Source organism: Panicum virgatum, chromosome 9K (genome assembly GCF_016808335.1).
Source record: "Panicum virgatum strain AP13 chromosome 9K, P.virgatum_v5, whole genome shotgun sequence".
In the NCBI taxonomy this organism is placed as follows: domain Eukaryota; kingdom Viridiplantae; phylum Streptophyta; class Magnoliopsida; order Poales; family Poaceae; genus Panicum; species Panicum virgatum.
This window is the reverse complement of record NC_053144.1, coordinates 66,367,689-66,393,015: the sequence shown is the minus strand read 5'-3', so window position 1 is coordinate 66,393,015 and position 25,327 is coordinate 66,367,689. Positions and strand designations below refer to the sequence as shown.

At 48.0% G+C, this 25,327-nt stretch overlaps 2 protein-coding genes across 2 annotated transcripts; both read right to left on the bottom strand.

Annotated features, from left to right (window-relative positions):
- Nucleotides 1–1,125: 1,125 nt before the first annotated feature.
- LOC120647211 (BEL1-like homeodomain protein 7) lies at nt 1,126–4,493 on the bottom strand. Its single transcript, XM_039923891.1, has 6 exons — nt 4,225–4,493; nt 3,790–3,851; nt 2,853–3,608; nt 2,328–2,707; nt 2,182–2,242; nt 1,126–2,071 (listed from the first exon to the last, which is right to left on the bottom strand). Exons 3-6 carry the CDS (start codon nt 3,495–3,497, stop codon nt 1,460–1,462), a joined length of 1,698 nt encoding a protein of 565 aa, XP_039779825.1. The 5' UTR covers nt 3,498–3,608; nt 3,790–3,851; nt 4,225–4,493; the 3' UTR covers nt 1,126–1,459.
- Nucleotides 4,494–18,407: 13,914 nt separating this feature from the next.
- LOC120647203 (beta-galactosidase 5-like) lies at nt 18,408–25,058 on the bottom strand. The gene is made up of 19 exons (XM_039923882.1): nt 24,625–25,058; nt 24,145–24,240; nt 23,932–24,044; nt 23,539–23,605; nt 23,355–23,447; nt 22,958–23,101; nt 22,432–22,520; nt 22,137–22,242; nt 21,955–22,042; nt 21,612–21,730; nt 21,365–21,526; nt 21,064–21,242; nt 20,531–20,640; nt 20,338–20,447; nt 20,142–20,252; nt 19,947–20,060; nt 19,667–19,869; nt 19,135–19,468; nt 18,408–19,021 (listed from the first exon to the last, which is right to left on the bottom strand). Exons 1-19 carry the CDS (start codon nt 24,790–24,792, stop codon nt 18,902–18,904), a joined length of 2,526 nt encoding a protein of 841 aa, XP_039779816.1. The 5' UTR covers nt 24,793–25,058; the 3' UTR covers nt 18,408–18,901.
- Nucleotides 25,059–25,327: the final 269 nt, after the last annotated feature.

Here is a 25,327-nt window from a genome sequence, read left to right as displayed (position 1 = left end):
GGCAGGGTAAATTTTGGCCTAAACCAAACATACAATGTGCAGAGAGAGTGGGGGACTGGGGAGTCGCTATCTCATCGAGGAGTGATGACCCTGGCCCTGCTGCTGGGCAAAGAGTGAGACAAGAGGCGACGAAGCATAAACTCAGCTGTCGGTGAGAGACGGAGTCATCAGGAATACGATGGACTCCCTCCAATACTGGTGCTATCCCAGCACAGTGAGAAATAGTCTGCATGGTATGCGTACAGGATGAACGAAATGGTCAACTATTCTGTACTGTTAGGTGATGATAATAGGATGATATGAACGTCTATTATTTGGCGGCGGCCATTTGAAAGTTCTCTTGCCCTCAGAAGTCTTTAGTCGTTGTCCTCTTGTGGGAGATGCAGCTTGCGTTCTTCTCAGCCAGGTCAACAAGGTTGTGGAAAAATAGCACCTTCAAGTCAAAAATATTAGAACAGTTGGACTAGCAACCTTGTTGGCCTGACTGATAAGAACAAAATTTGCATATACAGATTACTTCTGAAAGTTTGTGCCTGCTTGTCTGAATTGCATATGATTCTATACTTGCATAATCAGATATATATGGGGACATTCATTTTCAATCTCCACCTGCCTAAGTAGGTCAAATGAAAGGTTCTGACTATTCATATGCATCCATTCTACATGTCTGAATATCCAAACTATTTTTTTTAAAAAAAAGATCTGAATATTCAAACTTTGTTGGCCTGCTCCTCCACCTTTCGAGGAATCCAGGTGCACACACTGCATTGCAGCCACCGGCCAGTATATCTGTCTCGAATCAGATGTCATGAGAAGTTCAAAACTTCAAACCATGAGCTTATACCGGAAACCATGCAGACCATTACACAAAAGCCATAGAAACACACTACTGTTTCTGCATTGCTGTTAGAATTGAACTGAACAACTGGTACCATAATTCAGAACATGAAACATTAGTGTCTACAACCTCCAAAGGAAGCCAAGGTCCAATTGGACCAACAACCACTCTGTTCGCTGGGCTGGAGCTGGTGGCTGGAGTGGTGTGAGAGAAAAATACTGTTGGCTGGAAGCTGGTGCTAGAGCGGGGTGAGAGGAAAATACTGTTGGGCTGAAGGCTGCTGGAGCTGCCGAACAGAGTGAACACATCATATATGGGACTTGAATCATCAGTACACGAATATTCAAGCTACCAAAAATACCAATCTAATATCCTTTTACAGCACCCTACAGCTTACATATACAGTTTTGGTATACCCCGCCCCCGCCCCAATTATACTGCCCACTACGTACTACCTCACTTACCATACCAGTATATATATATGCGTATACACTTACTTGTTTGATGAAACCGTGTACCATGATGAACTGAATGTATACCCGCGGCGGCGCCGGCCGGCCATCCCAGGCTTCTGACGCCGTCCGCGTTATTCCCAGCGGGCACCCCAGCAGCCGCGCGCGCTCACGCGACAAAATCGTGCAGCAGCTGCGACGAGCCGAAGCGCTGCCTGTCCTCGGAGGCGTTGATGAACTCGAAGTCGCCGGCGTTGCCGTACAGGAGGCCCTGCTGCTCGGCTGGCACGGCCCCGGTGTCGTTGCAGTGCTGCAGGCCCAGCGTCAGCGACACGCTGCCGCCGTCGTAGCCACCGCCGCCGGCGAGGCCGCCCATGTCGCCGTACGCCACGAACCTCGGGTCGCCGTGGTGGTGCGCGAGCGCGTCCTGCAGGAGGCTGCTGCTGCTGCTGCCGTGGCCGACGGCGCCGAGGTTGAGGCTGGTCGCGTACGGGCCAATGGCGCCTCCGGCGAGGCCGGACAGGCCGACGCCGCCGCCGGCGTCCATGCCGCCGATCGCCTCCGACTTGAACGCGTTGAGGTGGCCGTGCTTGGCGGCGGTCGACGGGCTCTGGAACTCGTCGTGATCCTCGGAAGATATCGCCGCCTCGTCCTTGCCCTTGTTGCCCGCGTTCTCCGACGACGAGTGCGAGTCCATCTCCGCGCCGAATTCCTCCTTGTACATCTCCTCGATCATCGGCTTCCACAGGCGAACGCGCGCGTTGATGAACCAGTTGGACACCTGCGTATAGACACGCAGCTTAATTAGCAAGGACGCCAATTTTTTTCCTCGAAGTAGTACTAGTATATGACAGGACAGCACGGCATCGACTGAGTTCATTCATGTCTCACCTGGCCCCTGGACAAGCCTGTCTGCCTTGCGAGCATCAACTTCTCGGAATCCTTAGGGTACCTGTGTGTGCCATCGATTCATGGAGGTGAGCAGTGGAGTGATGCCTCATCAACTTGTCAGAAGGCGTATCTAGCTGGGTTCTTACGGGTGGAGGAAATGCTCGAAGAGCCAGGCGCGGAGCACGGAGACGGCGGACTCCGGGAGGCCGCGCTGCGGGCGCCAGGCGTGCTGCGGCTGCTGCATCATGCCGAACTGCTGCATGGCGCGCTGCTGCCGGAGCTGCTGGTCGATGTAGCGCAGCCGGGACAGCCCGCCGCCCTGCGCGGCGCCCTCCTTCTCGCCGAGGCTCCGGCGCAGGGACTGCGCCTGCGCGCCGATGGCGTCGCGCAGCGACCGGAAGTGGCGGGAGATCGTCTGCAGCGCCAGAGCCGTGTACGGCCTCGCCGCGCCGGCGCCGGCCACCGAGTCGAAGGACGACATCACCATCTGCATCTGGCTGCGGTAGTGCCTGTACTTCCGGTCCACCTGCCGCCAGAATTCCATTTATGCCAAGTTCTTGTTCCAATACCCGGCCACTTGCTGACTTGCAGCAGGCAGCAAAAGAACAGCATGCACCACCGACGTAGCCATGAACGAACGACTCGGCGAGAGACAGTGACAAAAAAATTACCTGATCCAGCAGGGCCATCAGCGCCGACACTTTGTTCTGAAGGTCTTGCCTCTCCGACGGCGTCAGCTCGGCGGAGGAGTTTCCCTCGTGCTCGTCGGCCTTCTCCTCGCTCTTCTCGGCATCCTTGGCGCCCTCGCCGGAATCCTTGCTCTGCTGGTTCTTGTCGCTCTTGCGCTTGATCGCGTCCCGGACATTGACCACCTCGTCCAGCAGCTCCCTCGCGGCCTTCAGGTACTTGGAGTTCTGGATGTAGATGCTCTGCGCGTTCCTGCTCGCCGCCGCCGTCGTCTGGCCCGGGCTAAGCAAGGAGGCGGCGGCCATGCCTGCCTGGCGGTACTGGTAGAGAGACACCGGCACGCCTTGAGTCCCGAGGCTAAGCGACAGGCCCTGGTGCTGCGCCGCCGCCGCGCTCGCCATCAGCAGCTGCGTCTGCAGGCTCATCTCGGCGCCACTCGATGGCTCGTCCCTGCCGTCGCCGCCATGCGCGACGTGGCCTTCAGACACGATGGTGGCGGGAAAAGGCATCAGACCGCCGGTTGGTGTGTCTGAGTACGGATTGGACGTGGTGGTGTAGTGGTAGAACGACATGTCGCCGCCGCCGGCGAGGTCCCTCTGATCGGTAGAAGCGGAGAAGAATGTGGCCATCCTCTTCAGAAGCAGAAGATGCGACCAGCTGATGGATCATCAGAGTGGTGACGAGAGATAGTGATTGATTTTGTCATCAGACTGGTGTTATGAAAGCTGCAAAAACAGGATCTGGTTGCACAAGAAAAAGCAAAACCATCAGAAATTCGGCTTTGCTGCATATAATTGGAGCTAAAAGAAAAGGATAGTGAATTCGTCAGACAACTTAGTGAATCCAAACATCTATTGGGCGAGCGTAAATCAGGACGAAAAGGATAGAGTGAACCCAACAGGATTCGAGGCATCTATCTACCTGGGACGATGAACTTCAGATTACTGCACTTCCGTACACAGTTCCCAAGGCTTTCAATGTACCTGCATATAGAAAGCAATCGAAGCCTTTCAGACGCTTTGATAAAGGCAGTACCTAATTTCAGCATAATGAGCAGTCCAAATTAGTGTCTATGAACGGAAATAAATCCCAAACTTCCACACACAGCCAGACATTTCAGAGAAATTTAGTCCGAACAAAGAACCTTGACTACTACTTCAGAAACAAGCCAAACAAGAACCAACCTATCCAGCTGGTGCACCCACCACCAACACAAGAAGCTAACGAGAAATTGAAAGCTCAACAAGCAAGAAGTAGAAAGTAGAAAGCAAAGAATTCATATGGCATATGTTGTCCACAGAAAAAAAAATTAAGATGCAAAAAAAAGAATTTAAACTTGACAGGATAAGGCTATACCTCTTCAAGAAACTGAACTTGAGACCAAGCAAGCAAGAGTTCTTGACTATAACAGAAACCACCCAGCAAGGGGACAGGGCTGATCCAAATGATTCTAAGAAGGAATCAGCAGATGAAAGAAGATTGGGATATGAAGAAGAGAGCTGTGTCTATTCTTTTTGTTATTTTTCCCTGTTGGTTCCCTCTCTAGACTTGAGTTGTTCTAACCTCTCACTCCTCCTACCTTGAGCAATAATATACTCCTGCCACCAATAAGGGTTGCCTAACACTATCTCCCTAAAAATCCTAAAGAGACCCCACCATCATTTTTGTTTGTTTCCTTTCGCTTATTCCTCTCTATCTCTTTCTCTCCATCATTTTCTCACATAGGTTTCGACTCTCGTGGATCGACTAAAATTATTCACACGCTGCTGCATGCTCGAGAAGTAGGAGATTCGACGGCTGGGATTGAGTGCAAGAAATTTTAATATCTTTCACATAATTAACGCCCAATCTCAGCCATTGGTTTGCCTACCTAAAGAGCTTATCATCCATGGTTGTGCTCACCACCTTGTCCTTCTTTGGTAAGTGACAGAGTTTCTGGCATTTTGTTTCTTTTTTTATATAGAAAAATCCATGTCCAAAGGCACATCGATGCAATTCAGACAGGAATTTTAATAACGTGTAAACATTTTTCCCCGTGCGCTATCAGATAAGCCATCTTGGATCAGCTTAGTTTTCTCCACAAAGAACACAAGGAAAACAAGAACCGTTTAATTTCTTAAATTTTGCGCTTCTTGGAAGTACTGATGTGATTTCACTTTTCCTTTTTGTACTAAAGTGTGATTTCACTTTCAGTAGTGCCATTTCAGCAGAGGAATCCAGCTTGTTGCCTAGTTCACTCGCCGGACAGAAAGGTATTTGCTCACTTGCTTGGTGTGTTTTTACCCGAAAAAGCCCCCCAAGTTGCCATTTTCAGGCGATTTACTCCCGATGTCTTGATTGCTGGGAGGCCAATGGCTAGAGTAGGTGATGCCATCTGTTAAGCTGTATTAGTCCTGTAACCACCAGTTGGTGGACCTAAACCCTCTTTGCCTTCTGAACCTCCCAATCTCCCAACTGATCATCATCAGATGCTCCTGGGCAAGTGCATAGGGATACGACGCTGACGTCTCACAGGACGAAGTGCAGCAACAGAAATGTACCACCAGACGTGCTGCGATGCACGCCCAAATCTCGTTTTTCGTTTCATTTCTTTTCTGGTTAAAAGTGCAGAGGGCGCCCCTAACACCACAAAACTAATGGCACCTTTATTTCAGTTTGGTGGCAGCACTTGCTTTTGAAATTGGGCATGTGGTAGTGATGTGCAAGGACAAGTGTTCCATTGGTCCCCTCCAATCATGGATTTGACCGGCCAACATCTCCCATTCATATGCTCTTGGTGGCATCACTGACATGTGGGATTCGGCGAAATTCGGTGAATTAGTAGAGTGTAACCAAGGCAAATTATGTATCCCTCAACCTAAAAATTCAAAGTTATAATGTGTTTCTCAAGATTGTGACTGTTCATAGTTTTCAGCGAATGTGCCATGTCCAAGCATAGGAAAAATCCGAAAATTCCTTTTTATTAATATCAGTTGCTTCGTGTGATTTATGACAAGCTATAAGAAAGTAATATGCGGGTGTCGTTGTCAGGCTTCAATGGTCAAGAAGCATCGGTCACATCAAATTTATTTATTTATCGTTGCAATATCTGATTGCATTATCTCGAAGTCTAGTTACAGCAGACCGGAGTATAAGGCTAAACTGACCTCAGTCAGTCAGAAATTTATTGAACGATGATAGGCGATCCTTCATAGGTTTAGATGAACATCTTCCGGTGATTTCAAGCTCAGGAAACATTATATTTGATTTTAGAGTTCAGGCTGGCATTTTCAACAATGAGCTTATTGCAGGCTCACAAGTTTTTTTTCTTTTTTTAAAAAAAAAGAAGAGAACAAGAGATCACTGAATATCAGAAAAGCATTCAGTACAGTCTGGTCAAGTCTTGCCGAAATCATTAAGATGTAAGGCATAAGGTTAGTAGTGCACGGTGCACCACGCACTTGGTTTCAGAAGAACTTCTAGTATAGCAATAGCCAATAAACACTGGAGATTTTTTTTTAGATTAAGGGAAATGTTAAGCTCACATCCCTTGTTTCTCAAGAAACATATGATGCACTGCACGGCCTATCAGATTTCGTTATGGACATCCCAATCCCATCAGACCGGGTCACACTACCTACAGGCTACAGCTACCCGATATGTCGGTTCCTGACACCAAGAAACTTCGGCCCGGTCGCGGCGCATCTCGTTCAGATCAGATGACGGATCCTGTGCCACCCGACGCCATTGTCGATCTCTGATCCTGACGTGTCTCCCCTCAGAAACTCCTCCAGCGAATTGTTTAACACCCTACCGCTGCCTCGCTCGCTCGTAGACCTGCTGGCTTTTTCCGTGTGATCGCCCCTCGCCTTGTCCTCACCGCTTATCCTAGTGGACGAAGTGACAGCGATCAACTCTGTCAGATCGCCATTGGAATCGAGTAGCTCGCCGTGTCGGCCGGCGATTCGCCGGTGCGGCCAACGGATCGAAGCTTCTGATGACTCGGGAGACGGAGATGCTGTTGGGTAACAGGGGAGAAACTCCCGGTGCTTTCAGTTCCGGGACTGTGGAGGAGCAGTCCGCGGAAGAGGCGCTGTCTGGGATCATTGACGAGACCGGGTCGCAGCAGGCTTGGAGGCGTTGCATTCAGACGAAAAGCTTGGGAGGAGGTGAGTGAGGTGCCCGTGGATGGATGGAACAAGTGGCGGCTTCACGCGAGAGCGAGCGAGACGGACGCCGAGCAGGACAAGGCTTGGTGTTTCTTAGGCGAGCGAGCGAGCTGTGCAGGTACTTGGTCGGCAGCTTCGCTCAACGGTGACGTTCAAGAGATCGTCGGAGGGGATAACAATGAGCACTTAGTTCGTATCAAATCGGGCCGACTGAAAATGAGAGGAAAAATCATAACAGCAGCAAGCAAGAACTGGGTTGTGTTCTCGACTAATTTTACGGGGGAAAAAAGAGAGTAATTTAAGAGTGGTTTCTTGTGGTGTTTAGTTGCGACCAAACGAGAAGAAGAAGGAAAGAGATGGTGGTGTGCTCTACTACCAAACGAGGACAAAGAAGAATTTTCTTGTCGAGTCACGTGAAACGCGCAGGGATGAGATGAGAGAGCGCCATCAGCTGACGGGCAGCAGGCAGGCCCGTTACCTAACCCCCCCGTCTGGATCGTCCGTCATCACATGCAATTTTCTTTTCCCCTACACTACTACCTGTCCTGATGACTTGTTTCTTGAGGCGGTTCGGGGTTGGAAGATGCCAGGAATGAGCGTCGTCTGGCATCAGCTGCCAATGATTGCACTAACGCGTGTGGCTCAGCGACCCCTGATTGAAGCGCAAGCCTATCTCTATCTCCATCTCCATCTCCATCTCCATCTCCATCTCCATCTCCTCCACGCGCTACCCTACCGACCTCGTCGCGAGCTTCCGTCTTCAGATAAACATTGACCTTGCATAGCAGCCTGCACGATGCATGTTCTGCAGTGCTCCATCAGGCATCAGTGCATCTCCATCCCTTGATTTTCAGTAATGCAACCCCTTCAGGTGCTGCATCCTTGTATTTGTAGTACGAGCGAGTAGGGATCGAGCAGGTGTGCTGCCAGTTAAAGAAATGAAGGAAAGCGAAGACATCGAAACGCAAATTTTTTGAGTGGTTTTTGTATATGTCGGTGGCGCGATCTGTAGACGATAGGTTTGGAGAAATTTCTAGAATGTTATTCACTCTCCCACTCTTTGAGTACATACATATATCAGTATACATGGGCCTCTTGGGCCTAGATTTTCTTTGTACAAATACACAGCCCAACACTCCCCCTCAAGATGGCTGATAGATATCTATCATCACCATCTTGTTACAAGCTGATGTACATTCTTTGACACCTAAGCCTTTCGTTAAGCAGTCTAGTTGTTCGCTAGAAGCTATATAATCTAGTTTAAGTGTCCCATCATCCAGTCGTTCCTTAATGAAGAATCGATCAATTTCCACATGTTTGGTTCTATCATGCTGCACAGGATTATTAGCAATATGGATTGCCGACTTATTGTCACACCAAAGCTTCAAGGGACCATCTTTCAACCTCAGCTCAGATAATAAGTTCCTTACCCATATCATCTCACTTAGACAGACTGACATGGCCCTATACTCAGCCTCTGCAGTTGATCGGGATACCACTGGTTGCTTCTTGCTTCTCCAAGATACCAGATTCCCTCCAACAAAGGTACAGTAGCCAGAAGTTGACCTTCTATCGTCAGGACAACTAGCCCAATCTGCATCACAGTAGCCTTCCACATGTAGGTGGCCATTCTTCTTGAACCATAACCCTTTACCAGGACTGCTCTTCAGATATCGTAAGATTCTGTAAACTGCATGTAAATGGCCACTCTTAGGATCATGCATGTATCGACTTACCACACTAACTGCATAAGTTATATCGGGCCTTGTATGACACAAATAAATCAAACGCCCTACAAGTTTCTGATATTTCTCTGTCTGCCGGATCTCCGGATTCAGCACATAATTTGTGATTCTGCTCAATAGGCATAGAAGCTGGGCGACATCCAAGCATACATGCCTCATTTAACAGATCCAACACATATTTTCGTTGTGAAAGGACAATCCCTCTAGGAGATCTAGCAATCTCGATGCCTAAAAAATATCAAAGTTGGCCTAAATCCTTGACTTCAAATTCTTTGCTAAGATTCTTCATTAGCCGAGTTATTTCAAGAGTATCATTACCCGTAATAATAATGTCATCCACATACACTGCAAGAATGGTAACATGATTTCTGGAATGGCGATAAAATACTGTATGATCGCCATTACACTGTTTGTATCCCATATTGCACATTGCATGCCTAAAACGATCAAACCATGCCCTTGGCGACTGCTTTAGACCATACAAAGATTTCTTCAACCTTAATACCTTTCCCTTGGTCTGAGCGGTAGCAAACCCAGGTGGAACTTCCATGTAAACTTCCTCCCGAAGATCTCCATGGATGAATGCATTCTTTACATCCAATTGATACAATGTCCAATCATAGTTAGCTGCACAAGAGATCAATGTTCTCACTGTGCTCATCTTTGCTACTGGGGCAAAAGTCTCGTCATAATCAATCACATATGTTTGGCTATATCCTTTTGCCACCAATCTCGCTTTATACCTCTCTATTTTACCATCAGGATTTTGTTTCACCGTGTATACCCACTTGCAACTAACCACCTTTTTACCTATAGGAGCAAGTACTAGATCCCAAGTCTTGTTCTTCTCAAGTGCTGCTAGCTCCTCGAGCATGGCCTCCTTCCACTTTGGATTCTGTTTTGCTTCTCTCCAATCTCTAGGAATTTGCACTGATTGCAATGATGCAAGAAAGGCCTTGTATGAGGGAGATACTGATTCATACGAGACATAGTTAGCTATGTCATTTCCGCTCCCATCATTACTTACATCTTCAAAGCCATATCTTGATGGGGGCTTTCCTGCAGTAACTCTTGTTCCTTTCCTAACAGCAATAGGTAGATCGATAGAAGGATCAGCTTCTTCTCCCCCTATTTGTGGAAATGGATCAATCTCATCACTTGTCGCTAGAGGTTGTTCTTGATCCACCATTGGTGGCTGTTCTTGATCCACCATTGGTTGTTGCTCTTCATCATTAGCAACCGTATCTCCACCGTTTAAAAATTCAACAACAGGGCCCCTTCTCCTCCTTGTGTAAACTCGTAAATTTTCTTCTGCATGTGATCTTCTTTCCCTATCCTCGTGTATGGTTTCTCTCACAGGCACAGGGCAAGGAATTGAGCCAATAATAACTCCCATCCTCTTGGATTGCTCATTATCCTCATTCCATGAAGTTTCATTCTCCTCCGCAACACCATCCTCATGTATATTGGGAGAGTCAAGATCAGAGAAGAGAGAAGACAGATATGTTTTTTCTCCATAGAATGGAATGGATTCCTGAAGGATACATCCATGCTGACAAACACACGATGTTCAAAAGGGCTCCAGCATTTATACCCTTTTTGACCACATGAATAACCAACAAAGATACACTTGATAGCTCGAGGATCCAATTTTCCTACAGAAGGTTTATGATCTCTAACAAAGCAAGTGCAACCGAACACCTTTGGTGGGACAATAAATTTATTCTTCCCAAACATCATTTCACATGGAGTCTTCATCCCAAGCACTCTTGATGGCATCCGGTTAATAAGATGAGTAGCAGTCATAACTGCCTCACTCCATAAGAATTTAGGGACATTCATAGTATACATAAGTGAACGGGCTACCTCCAAGAGATGTCGATTCTTTCTTTCAGCCACTCCATTTTGTGGGGGTGTATCGGGACAAGAAGTCTGATGTAATATCCCTTCCATAGAAAGAAAGCTTCTAAACTCATTATTCACATACTCTGTCCCATTATCAGTTCTGATAATCTAAACATTAGCATTAAATTGATTTTTTATACATGCATAGAAGTCCTTAAAACATTTAAGCACCTCATTTTTATGTTTCATTAGATATATCCATGTCATCCGAGAATAACAATCGATAAAGGTGACAAAGTATTTCATTCCACTCACAGAAACAACTGGAGAAGTCCACACATCATAGTGGATTAAGACAAAAGGTGACATACTTCGGAGTCCCCTACTCACATATGAGGTTCTTGTATGTTTCCCGAACTCGTATGCATCACAGACTAGTTTATGTTTATCCACCTTACACATTTCATTAGGAAACATTCTACTCATAATATCAAAAGATACATGTCCCAGTCGACAGTGCAAAAGCATTACCTTAGCCTCATCTTCACTTGCAGCAGTAGATAAAGCAAGACATATTGCGTCATCTGTTTTCTTTCTATCAAGATACCAGAGTCCATTATGCCTTACTCCAATCCCAAGTCTTCTTCCAGTCTTCCTTTCCTGAATTAAACAATTTTGACGATCAAGGGAAACCCGACAGTCCATATGATCAACCAATGAGCTTATTGAAACAAGGTTAACAGGGAAGGATGGAACATATAGTACTGATGATAATGTAATTGAGGGAGTGCATCGCACAGTACCAACACCTCTGATAGATCGAGATGTTCCATCAGCAGTTTGAATTGTCTCTTTATGAGAATATGGGTATGGCATATATGTTGTAAATTCACTTGACATACCGGTGACATGTCTAGATGCACCAGAGTCCAATATCCAATTTGAATTAGCATTTTTCATAGAAGAAAAAGGTTGATTTGAAGTACCTGTGTTGGAATGAACCATATTGGCAACATTATCAACTGAAGCACTTGTCTCCTGATCACCTGAACACTTTTCTTCATTTTTCAGCTTTATTAGTTCCTCTAATTCTGCAACTGGAATTGTAACCATATCAGATGTACCTTCCTCAATCATAGCAAGATTAACTCTGTAGCCTCTTCTTCCACCACGACTTCCACCTCCCCTTGTAGCTCTACCTCTGCCCCTTCCACGGTTGGGTTTAAGTGGCTGTTGACAATCACGACTCAGATGTCCAACCTCACCACAGTTATAACATACCCTTGTCTCCTTAAATTCAGTCACCATAAACACTGGACGACATGGAGGTGAAGCATTACCCTTCATCATTTTTAGTCTCAACTCCTCTTGTGCCATAGCAGCTATGGCCTCCTCTAGGCTAGGTAGAGCAGGTTGGTGAAACATGGAAGCATGCCTTCCCTCAAACTCTGAGTTTAGGCCTCTCAAAAACTGAAGGACCCTTCTTTTTTCTATCCACTTTTGCACCTAGGCCACACACTCGGGGTGTGGTAACTCAATCGGATCAAAGTGATCCACATCAGCCCATAGTCGCTTCAGTGTTGCAACATAATCCATTAAAGGCAGCTCCCCCTGTTTCATATCACTGATCATATCCTCAGTTTCAACCAATAGCATCACATTACCAGCTCCTGAATACATCTTTGACACGGCATCCCATATCCCAGCTGCAAGTGATAGTATCCACAGACCCGGCTATGGTTGGAGACATAGAGCTCAACAACCATGCAGCCACCAAAGAGTTTGTAGCATCCCATGTTTTCCAATCATCACCTGATTTATTCTCCGGCTCAGCTGACTTTCCATTTACAAAGCCTTCAAGTTTATGTGCCTTCAACAATAATAGCGCCTTTCTCGACCACGCCAAGTAATTTCTTATACCTTCCATGTCGGTACCCCAGGACTGGGGTACCCCCTCTTGCTGTGTCTAGGCAAAGGCCTTTGTAGTTATCCTTGACTACATCCAAACAGCCGGACCCCTGCGGTCCGAAGTCCTGTTCTCCCGACAATGGTCCGGACCCGTTCCACGGCTGGGGAAGGTCCGGAGACGCCACGTGTCCCGGGAGAGACAGGCACTCAAGCGCAAGCAGCCGGGGCTCCGGACCTCCTAAGGAGTCCGGACCCCCGCGGAGTCCCGGACCCCTCATGGGGTCCCGGACCACCTTATAGTGACCGGACCCCTCACTAAGGGAAGAAGTCGACACCCTGCCTCGAGGTGGTCCGGAGCCGACACGTGTCTACAAGCACAGACACGTATACAAGGCCGCTTGGTCTCCATACTAAGCCTCACCCACCACTGCATTCATTGTGGTAGGTGGACATCCGCATTAATGCAGCAGAAGCCGAGGCGATTCTTTGACCAGGGGACACTATTGATCGCGTATTACCAAGATAGTGGAGCTGCTGGCGCCGCCCACGCCGCGCCTGCCAGTCTGCCATAACAGATGGATACGACGGCTCGGCTTCGCCCTTTATGACGCCTACATAATAGCCTCCACAGGGCACGCCGCAAGCTACGTTCTCCCAACGGGCGCCTTGCTGACACGACCAGACAAGACCTCCCTTCGTCAGAGAGTGAGCAGGGCATGGAAGCATATCGGAGGAAAGATTCGCTACCACTGTAGCCGTTTAATTACTCTACGCAGTACGCTGCACAGTCACGTTGGGCCCACCTGTCGGGGCATCAACGTCCTATGTATCCGCTCCCCTTGGTCTATAAAAGGGGGGCGACCGCTAGAAGAAAGCTCAGGCTGGGTGAAAGCCAAGGCCTGGCAGAGGATAGGTTCATACACAACCAAGAATAATACATCTCCCAGTGGACGTAGGGTATTACGCTCCGGCGGCCCGAACCACTCTAAATCGTGTGTTCTTGTGAGCTTCCTCCCCAAGCTAGATCAGCCCTATCGCCAAGGTACTTCCCAGAGTCCTCCCTCACTGGGAATAGGCGGGTGCGCTCCGCCACCCGGCTGTGGGTACCCTAGAAATCCCGCAACATTCTAGTTTCACATCATTTGGCATCAACTATAGTTTCTGGAGAGGTTTCTGGACAGATTCCACTTGTGTTGCAGTCTCTGTATTTGAAGATGAGGTCTCACTTGTCTTTGCAGCTAGCAATTCAACCAATTTCCCAAGCACTTTCTCAATACCTTGATTTTCCCCCATGGTGCAGTAACAGAACACAACAAAATAAGAATTTTAGTTAAGATCACCTTCACCTGCACAATTTGACACACTTTAGTTTTATTCCCCCCAACAAACAGCAACTTGTATCTGATGAGGTTCAGATTGGAGTGAGGACGCATGGTTCATCTCAGGGCCTTCTGTGTCTGTGGGAGTTCCATCCCTGATCAGATCTTCCATGCTGTCTTCCAGTGATTCACCTTGGCTAGCATCAAAATCCCTATCTAGATTTCTTTTTGGTTCATCTTTATCAAGATTCCTGCGTTTCTGGGTGTTATCATCCCCCTTGTCGGCTCCATCCTTTTTATCATTCGGTTTTTCAGACTCCAGGGGAGCATCCTTATTCTTCATGGAGTTGGTAGCACCTTCAGTACAGAACTTAATCTCGTAGCCTACCCCATTGAAGAAGATCTCCACAAAGCCTCTCAATCTAGCTAGGTCCCTACAATTCACCCTAGCCCGCACTGGTTCATCCCTCAAAAGGCTAAATTCATCAACCTTGATTGGTTCAGCCACCGGAGAGATAATTTCCTTGATCACCTCCTCTTTTCTGGCAAAACTGGGAACTCCACTAATTCTGATCCAAGCAGTGTGTAAAATTGAGGAAGCAGCTGGGTCAACATTAGTCTTGGATATCTTGATCTTGTAGCCGTACAGAGCCAAGCCCATGGTGGTCAGCTTAGAGAAAGTGTTCAGAGATGCCTGATCAGGGAAGGAAGCACTGAATTCATTCTTATCCACTCTTTGACCTGAAAATTCCAGTCAGGTTTAATCAGATTTTGCAACTCTTTCTCCAGCCTATCACGCCACCCCATCTCTCTGCCTCCCTGGATGACTCACGCCCCCCTCCACACATGAGCTTGTGGCGCAGATCCTAGTCGTGGTGACGGTCCGGCTCCAGCAGGTCGTCTTCCTCCATCCACTCTTCGTAGTCCAGCCGCCGCTTACCACTCCGCTGCTGGGGGGCGCACGCCATGTCATGGCTTCTTCCTTGAGCACCGCCGCGAAGGTTCTGGCCAGGGGTGGCGGCAGACCAACTCGACGCACCCGTCTTGCGAGGTGCCCAAAGCGCCTGATCTCCTCCTTGCGGGCTGGAAACCCAACCCCCTCAATGGCACTCGCCTTAGACATCCACAGCCAATTTGGGCTGTCCAGCCTCCACGAGTGGGAGTGGATGGCCTCGTGGGTTAGCCCAGAGCAGTAGTTAGGCGGGTCATCGTCCTCCTCTGGGTTCCTATCGGCCCGGTCCAGAACGCATTCCGGGCTGGGCCTGGAGGAGATCGGGGGGGTTCGCCTACCTCGCGCCTCCCTGACAGCACGTTTGGAGGGGGAATCCTCACCAGAGCTTCCTCCAGGAGGGACGCTGCTCGATCAAGTTCCTTCTAGCCATCGCCAAACAGAGAATGCTCGAGGTCCAGCGCCAGCCGCTCCCGTTCCAAGTGACGGTCCCAATCCGAGCGAGGATGGGCGGAGATCTCCCCTGATCCCTGCCCTCCAAACCTGGCTCGTCCCTCGAATCACGGTGGGGGAGCCGAGCGGGGCTCATCCCGTCGCAAGGGGGGGGGGGGGAATCCGCCGCGTAATCGATCCCACTGCACCCCTGATCCGAACCCATGGTGATCTCCTTCAGATCAATCGGAGAGCACCGGGCCCTCGCCCGCCCAGAACCGGCGCCCCCGCCCAACGCCGGGGGCTCGAGCGGCAGGGGAGACCGGCGAACGGCGGAGGGAGTCCGGTCCGCTGGTGGTAATTTTAGCGTGAGAGAAAAATATTGTTGATGATAGCTTTCGCCGTCGCTGGCAGCGCGCGAACCAAGAAAGAGATAGAGAGCGCGCAAAAACAATAGTATCCGTGGGCGTCTCTGTCGGCTTTCCATTCCTTTGCCCCCGGGCCGTTTTCGCTGCGCGCTTTCTATCAGGATTAGTATATGTCGCTGCGCTGGCGCTTTAGGCAAAGCGTCGGCACCCGACGGGGAGCTCGCATCGCATCGCATCGGCTGCTCGCTGAGGCGGATGGATCCTGGTCCCGGGCACGGCACCCATGGCCCCCCATCAGCGCACGTCGATCGCCAACAAGTACCCTCCACAAGTACAGGCGCCAAGTGAGTCAGACCCCAGAATCTGCAACAGTTGTGCAAAGGCAAAGCATGGTGGATAGGGCATGCAGATGCAGGGGCTCCGCCGCAGCCAATAATTGTGCAGTGGGATTGGGATCGAGCGCTATGATCCGGGCCGCCGCCGCATGGGGGGGTTGGAGTTGGAGTTGGAGGGGGGCAACGGCAAGGCAGCAACCGGAGGGACGGACGGACAGCCCATGTGTGCGGCCGCGGAGGGAGGCCATGTACTTGCCGGTGCCGGTGCGCGCGCGCACGGCCCGCGTGGGGGGGCGTCACGGAGGAGATGGCCGTGCCGGTGCCGTGCATGCGCCGGCGGGGCCCTCAACCGGGCGCGGATGCCGGGGCACGGGGGCGGAGTGGGCGCCACGCCGCCGCGGTCAGGGTGCTGCGGGCTGCGGCGCGCTCTGGCCCTCTCGGGCATGCTGCCGCGCTCAGCACAAGTGGATGCGGTTCACGCTCCCTATAGCGCAGCTTCACAAGCTGGTCCATACAGAGCTGTGGCCCATTGATCTTGGGCTGCAGCGTAATAGGAGGATGTGCAAAATGGGCCCAGTTTTGAGCCTCAGTTGCAAATTGGGCTGGGGAATAGTTGCATGAGGTGTGTTTCGGCCTGCGCGCTAGGCCATTTCCTTCTTTTGCTGGGAAGTTCAGCGTGTGCGGCCCAGCATGGAGGCACGCAGCGGGCGGGGATTATTGGTGGAGCGGCGCCGGAGCCGCCCCGGCGGCCGCCCGACGGTACAACCTGTGGAAGTCGCCGCACCTCGGCGGAGTGTGCTCGGACGGTGGCAGTCGTCCTCGTCCATAGTGTCGCAACTGGCAAGGAAACGCCGCAGCGTCAGGAAGAAGGGCAAGACCGAGACCGGTCGCTTCTGCTGCTCCCAAACATTGCTCTAAAAAAAACATTGCGTGCAGTAAAATAAAGATAGACAACGGCAGGCAATGCAGGCATGCGGCGCTGCCCACTCCGTTCATGGCGCGGCGCCTGGATCGAAAGAATCTACCCCAACCAACCAAAGCACCTGAGTTCTGAGGACGTGTTTAGTTCCCACCCCGTAAACGCAAAAACGTAAAATTTTGCGAAGAAATCTTACTAATTTGAAGTACTAAATAAAGTCTATTTACAAAAAATTTTACATTGATGGGCTGTAAATCACGAGACGAATTTAATGAACCTACTTAATACATGATTTTGTAACAGTGATGCTATAGTAACCATCCGCTAATTATTGATTAATCATGGATTAATTAGCATCATTAGATTCGTCTCACGATTTACAACCCATCTGTGCAAAAAGTTTTATAAATAGACTTTATTTAGTACTTCAAATTGGTAAGATTCCGTCGCAAAATTTTTTTGCGTTTACAGCATCCGCCAACTAAACACGGCCTGATTCAGAACCGAACAGGAACGCGGCCCACGTTCAGCAAAATCCTCGAGAACGACGGCAGCCCCCAAAACGCACAGGAAGCATGTAGCGGCACAAAAGCATCAAAAGGCCACACATGCATGCTCATTGCTCACCCACACCTCGAGGAAAAAGACGCGGGTTTTCTCTAAAAAAAAACGCGCGCCCTGCCACCTTGTTTGTTGCTGTAGGATTCGATTCCCCCCGTCCGGGGACGAGCCGACGGTCGCCGGCGGCATGGCCGCATGGGTGTCGGTCGCCTCGGCCGCGAGCGCACCAGCCCACAGGCCACGAGTGCTGTGCCGCCAAGGTAGGGAGGGGGGGAGCACATCGTCAAAAGGGGCGCTCGTTTTATTATTGCGATCGCACTGCGCTGCAGATCTTGCAGCAGGAGGCTAACCGCCCGGTCTGTCAGCAAGGGCCTCCTGTCTGTCAGCACGTTTGTCGCGTCAGTCAGACGACTCAGACCTTGTTTATTTACCTTTGCCTTTCTAGCAGTGCCGCCACGAGTTCGCTTGCTAGTGTTCAGCTAATCAGCTAGTATAATGCATTATTCTCTTCTTCTCCTCCTCCTCGCTGGTTTCGTCGTGGTCGGGGCATTGCTGCTGCATCCTCTTCTTGTCTATTCCGCCATTCATCAGCTCTGCTGTGCGCCGGGAAAACGCACGACAAAATCATCACCTGCTTCTCTGGTGTTGGACCAACATTATCCTACGTCACCTCCTTTGCCCTTCGTCTCCACGGTTTCTGAGATCATTAGCTCCATGCCTGGTAGGCCATGCCGTGCCCTCCGCCTTCCCAGGAGGATAATGTATCTTCAGAACTGGTCCCTGGCCTGTCTCACGCAAATTTCTGCAGCAATGATGGCCGAGCCGAAGAAAACGCATCCAATGCTGAATGTATGAATGACACACGTTCCTTTAGAATTGGGAGTCCTTTTATCTTTTACAAGTGGGAGTGTCAAAACAATTCGTCAGCATTTTGGTCCCCAAAACCAAACAACTCCCAAGCGCGCGTACGTCGTATCTTCTTTTCTTTTATCACAAGTGAAGATTGATAATTCCAAAGAAATTCCACAGGCTCTCTCCATTCAGAACAGATGCCCTACCAAATCTAAACTTCGGTTACAGACAGTGCCAGGTTACCATCGGCATGTTCAGGCACACGGTTTCCTCATATTACCACTAGTACATCAAAAAGGTACAATGCACACTTCACCAGTTCACCTGCGTCTTTCTCCATTTCAAGAAAGACACGATGGCACGCGCGCTACTACTAACACAAGCAAAAGAATGCATCATCAATCTTTCGCGTTTACTCCCCTCTACACTCCATTCCCGGGCCAACTTCAGTTACCAAGTTGCCACTTTGAACAATTCATGGAGATGTAGTAGGGCATCAATCCTAATCTGGAAATCTGACCGACGAATGCTAAGTTCACGACCTAATCATCCAACCACATCTACTCCAAGTCGATACTTACAATTCATCTCCCCATTGTTTTTGGCCACCTTTTTGTCAACCTCCTTCAAATTCGTTGCTTGGAGAAGTAAGCTAAGCAGTGGGAGAACATACTGCCTCGACCGCCACCCTTTTTGTCACGTTCGGGCAGGGATCTCCTCCAAAGCTCTCGGGGGAGATAGCGACGACACATCTTTGTAGGCCAATGCATTTCTGTTCACATGAAACATAAAATGATGTTGTGAAGCTAAATGACATGGCAAAGTGCCTGCCCCAGTATTTCTTTTACAGGGCAAAAACTGAAATGGACAAAACAAAGAACAAACCTTCTCGAGAACAGTGTGAGAGTTTGCTGAATGGCAATCTCCTTGCTGGAAACTTCCACAAGTTCCCATAGGTGTCCCAAAGCTTGCAAATTTGATGGCAGAAATGGATTGCCCAGGTGCACATCTTAAGTGCACTTTGGCCCTGTGGTACTCACGCTCACCGTAGCTCTCAATCTGCCACTTCTTGATATTTGGATGATCCTCAGATACATCAGCACAGACACTTGAGACTGACCTCTTCACAAGAGCAATCTTCGATGAATCCCCACCAAGTTCCTCAAAAACTACCAACAAATTTCTAGTGGGTTGCAGCCAGGATCTTGGCACATGATACCTGTAGACAGCAATTTGACACCTTTTGTTAACAGTGGAGTTGAATCCACTAGCAAGCATCTCATGAATAAGAGTGCAGAACCATAATAGCTAAAACCACTCAAGAAAAAGGGAAAAAGGAGAACAAAAACACTAGACAGTAAAAAAAGTCAAGAGGTGGTAATCCGAATAAATCAACTGCTGTAACAAATATTCTTACCAACGTTGTGTGGGCTGACCGCAGCCTGCTTGACACTTGGGCGCACGGAATGTCCCCGTGTAACTGCATTCCTTGCAGTCCCCATTTGCATATGCTGTCCAATACCGACCAATGCTTTGTCCATTTATCCAGATTTGGCCCTTGCCCATACTACCCAAATCCAGAGCTAGTGGCTCATCCCCAGTGGGAGTCTCAAAGTAAGCCTACGAAGAGAAAATATACTAAGAATGGGGGTGCAAATGTAGCCACAAGCAAATGGTGATGGGATGGCAATTCATACCTTATACCAGGCCAATGGCTGTTGGTTTCGGGCTAACAACGATCCTTGCATCCATTCAACTGAGCTTGAGCCTTCTAGGGAGTTCAGGTTCATCTGTTCACCTTTCAGGCCAACCTAACATGGAGAAAAGGCAAGTTTGCTTTCTTTCTTAATAATAATCCATTCATTGACAAAGGTTTGTGATGTTAAATATACCTGATAGGACCAAGTTTGCCAAGTAAGGTCTCGCGAACCGTCATTCAACCCATGAAGTACAACAGGACCAACAACACCAGTGTTCCATGTCTCATAATGCACTCCAACATTCTATATCAGGACAGAAAACTGAATAGTCATATACTAGGTTATAAGGTCAATATATATCGATTCACGCAGTAATGAGGGGACGGACCGGCAATCCACAGGCAACACTCAGTAGTGCAATTCTATTAGTACCGGCTCGAAGGTTAGCCATGCCATTATATTTAATTCTTCGATCTTCCCTAGTACCATAAGCAGAACCTACAGAAGTAAAATGATTTTATTCAGAAACCATGTTCCGTGTCACTAATGTTCAGAAACAGGTGATTTTTCTCAGTATATACCTTGAAGTTGTCCATTGATAAAGACATGCAAGGTGTGACCAGCAGACTGCACACTGAGAGACAGAGGCTTGCCACCTTGAAGAAAGTTTTCAGATGGGCTTATCTCAACACTGTAGACAACAATTAGAGATTTTCAGATAAAAAATATTCCCATGTGTATTGAGATGTAGAGCAAAAGCACAGAATAACAGTCCTCCATAACCAAGAACAACAACAACAACAACAACAACAACAACAACAACAACAACATAGTCTTTTTTCCCAAGCAAGTTGGGGTAGGCTAGAGATGAAACCCGAAAGAAATAAGTTCAAGGTTCAGGCACATTGATAGCTAGTCTCCAAGCGCTCCTATCCAAAGCTATCTCTTTAGAGATATTCCAATCCTTAAGGTCTCTCTTAACCGACTCATCCCACGTTAGTTTAGGTCTACCTCTACCCCTCTTTACATTGTCGACCCGCTCAAGAACCCCATTACGCACCGGCGCCTCGGTGATGTACAAATTGATATCTGCGAGACATGGATACATCATTACCTGGTGATGTACCACAGATAATCACTGCTGTCTCTCGTGACATTAAGCTGTTCAAGCAAACCAGTTGTCGTTAGCAGTGGAGCAGCTGCCAGAGAATCAACCTCCTCATCATACCTCTCCCACATCATTGAGGAGGCCCCATCTGCCCACATTTGCATTTGAGATGTCTGAACACCAATCTGCAGAGAAACAATTTTAATCAGATAAGCCAGGTATCATACAGTTGTTGCGGAATAAAAGGGGTAAAATGCAAGAACAGGACAATGGGCCGTACTGAAACAAAAATACAAGTGAAACTTACTGTTGCACTGTTAAAGATTACATTCTTGCAATCAGGAAGGATGCTGATTGACCAAGGTGGAAGGTTGTAATTCTCATTGTTGAACACAACTTTTGCATAAGAATTAGAATTGTAGTTCGCAAGGAAAGCAGCACAGCCAGATGGAGATCGGAAGACATGGGCCTGATGTATGGATGATATATATAAGTGGCACATCAACCCATATATGATACATGGTTCACTGCAGAGAAAGGCGACTAAGACATACCTCTTGCATGGTTCCAAGTGTAGTAATTGCTGGGTCAACAGAAACCAATGCCTGCTCACATAACTTAACAGCTCTATGGAGTTCTTTCAGATGACTGTGCTTTGGTTCTCTAACAAGTCCTGGACATAACAAAACAAAGTATGAGTACCAATAACACACTTATAAAAGATATACTATATTCTACAAAATGCAGTTACAGGTTAAGTCTTGATGACTACCGATATATTTAGAATGCATGGATGTAACTTCATTTAAAATGGTATATATATACACTTTATAGAGATAAAACTGGCAACGACGCACATCTGAAAGATTCTACTGAATTTCTTCCTAGTAAGCTTACCATATTCATCAATTGGAGCATCATAATCATAACTTGTTGTGATGAAGGGACCCCCAGCAGTGCGTCCAAAATTTGTTCCTCCATGATACTTCATAGACAAAAATCAAAACCAGTAAACCACCAACCATGAGTATCTCGCAACAGGTAGCACAAGATAAACAATGAGTACTTCCATGAAATACCATGTAGTAATTGATAAAAGAACCACCCTTTTGTACAAATCGAGCAACAGCAAATGCGAGGTCTTCAACCGGTCGTTGGCGGATGGTTCCACCAAATTCCGTGAACCTAAAATTTTGTGAACATTCTTTTTAGGACAGATGTCACAAATACTAATACATATGACCCCTGTGAATAAACAGAAACTGAAACAAAAAGATAAAATCTGAATAAACCATTGACTATTGGCTATTGCACTTGCAACAATTTGACAAAAGACTACCTTCCCAAAAAGGAAAGGAAAGGACAAAAAGTTACCAGCCACTCCAAGCTTCAGTCCACATCATAGGCTTGTAAGGTTTGTTTGCAGAAAATGCATCACAATAGAAACCATTGCATGCATTGATCTGTTAAAACAAGTCAAATTATTCAAGAATTGGTTCCAAAAGACAGACAAGATAGTGGCTACAGTATAAATTCGTGAAGATCAAAAGAGAGCTGTTATTGATTTGATTTGGTCCACCAAGGCACCAAACGCTTACAGTTGAGATTCCATTTCATTATTATGAATTATGCGGCTAATAAAATAGAACGTAAGAATTTGTAGATACATCTGAACTCAGAAGTGACATTCTTTAGAACTGGGGATGAACCAGTTAGGGGAACCATAATAATATCCTTTTTACTGGAATTATACTACTGCATAAAGTAAAGAAAGGTAACAACCAACCACCTAGGCACATTATCAGAAGCACATGAAAATCGGTTTACTAATTCGACTACCCCTTGACCATAAGTAACATAGTGCAAATGGAGTTATTAGCATAGATAAGGATTACCGTACCACTGGATCTGGTGCATCCTCCTCCTTGCACATCACCCACGGCACACCAGTGTCCAATCCAACGGCCATCTTTGCAGCCCAGTTGATATATGACTGGCCAGCAGCACCAAACTCTTTGCCTTCTGGACCATACTCATTTTCAATCTGTACAACAAATAAGATGAATCAACTAGAAATCGCCACCCACAAAATGCTAATTTCAGACTTGTGTCAAGGTGTACCAGCACAAACTAGAAGAGGGGCTCAAATGTAAATTTGCTAAACCTAACAATAGTCCAAAATCTCGAAGCATATTAGCATGTTGTAGAAGGTGCAGTTGCTTATCACCATACTGCAGTAACTCAACCATAAACATTGGCACCAAACCTAAAGAAAATGTTTATACACTTATACTCGCCTGAGAGAGGATAATAGGGCCACCTTGGGAAGCAAAGAGTTTTTCGCTCTTCATCATTCCCACGATTTTCTCAGTGAAACCCTGCATTGCCGTCTGCAAAACAAAAAGGCAGCATTACAACCATGAAAAAAATGATGTGTCTCTCCAACTAGATCCAGAAATGTTGGTGACTTCACAGACCGACCTTGAAAGGTTCGTTATCTGTCCTGAAGCTGATGCCTGGTACATACTTCAACCAAACTGGGAAGCCACTACGAAATTGCATCGCAACATAAGTCAAGAGACAGGAGTACTGCATGTAAGGGATGCAATATTTATATTTTGGGTCATTGGTTCGACCCAAAATTTGGTAAAATAAACTACAATGGCATGCCACGTAACTAATTTAGACGGGAGAAATGAGCTAAAATGAACAGGCACCGTAATTAATTTGCTGCTCTAAAAAACGCAATTAATTTGACAGCACAAAAAAACACATTTGGGTAACCCCTTCATCCCTACTGCATGTACATAAACCTAACCAGGAAAATGGTAATACTCCATTTTACAGAGGTGATTTCAAGAAATGGAGGAATACCCGAAATTCCACTCGCCACAAATGTAGGGCCCGATGCGGAGATGTACAAACAGCCCGGCCTTCTGGACAGTCTTTATGAACCTGACCAAATCGTACCTCTCTTCGAAATAGTACTGCGCGAAGCGAGAAAATACCATCGGAAATCCTGTATGACTTATAATGATAGCGGAATGGAAATGCTGGAAAGGTATGAAGAGGTCTAAAATTTCTTACATTTCCAGGAGTAGGCTCATGTCCATTCCAAAAGACATAGGTCTGAATCACATCCAAGCCCCCATCTTTAGCCGTCTGAATCAGCCCTTCCCACATCTGATTAAGAGAGGCAAGAAGAAGCAATCACTATAGCACCAATAAATTACAAAAATAAGCCACAAACCCACCCAAGACAGTTCTTTTCGTCAGGAATTTCTAGTTATAATACCATATTAGTACAATGCAGAGCAACAAAGAACCAAGAAACATGACTGCTGGAGAATGGAGAGAAACAGATTGGAAAGACAGCATCCCGAGAAAATCTCAAAACGCTTCTTTTTGTAACCCCATCCCCATCCAACAAACTGCCCGTCGAAGAAAAACAACAGCTGGCTTTTCAGAACATTGCATCAAGAAACCGGCAACCACATCCATAAACCATCTAAAGAACCTCCCTGGGAAAGAGGAACAAAAGGAAGAGATTTTGAAGAATGTAGTTACATCAGGGGTGCTCCTGGGGTAGTGTATGGATCCGGAGAAGAGAATCCGCCTCTGCCCGTCAATCATCACCGCCTTCTTGTCGTACGTCACCGCGCATTCGACGGCGGACGCCAGCACGGCCACGGCCACCGCGCAGCCCAGCAGGGCAGCCGGCCACCACCTCACCATGGCTGGCTCCCCGCTCCGAGCAGGTGATCAAAGAAGACCGCACACACTGAGAGTGTGCAAGCGTGTGTGAGACCGTGGTCTTCACACACTGGTCTTCCTCTCCGCCAGCACCTCCTCCACCTCCTTCAGACCACCCCTGTTTTTGCTGCTGCCTTTCTTGGATTCTAGGATTCTTTGGGTGGGCTCTCGGGAGGTGTGACAGTGGGGTTACCTGCTCGGCTCCAGTGGAGCTTTTGGCGTAGATGTGCTACTATTATAATGGCTCCTCCCGTTCTCCCTCTGCTGCCCTCTCCGTGTGCGCGTAACAAGAGCGAGAGGAGGGAGGACGAGAGAGAGAGGGATTTCTGACAGTGGGGGCTGTAGTGTAGGCCCGCCTGTAGCCGGCTAGCCGCGGCCCGTGTGTTGTGTGTACGGAGCAGGGCGCCGGAGACGGAGAGTAGGGAAGCAGGAACAGGACAAAGATGGGCAGGTCATCATGTGCTTGGTGACCATAGCCCTGGCCTCCCTGCGACCCTGCGACTGCGATCTAGAGATG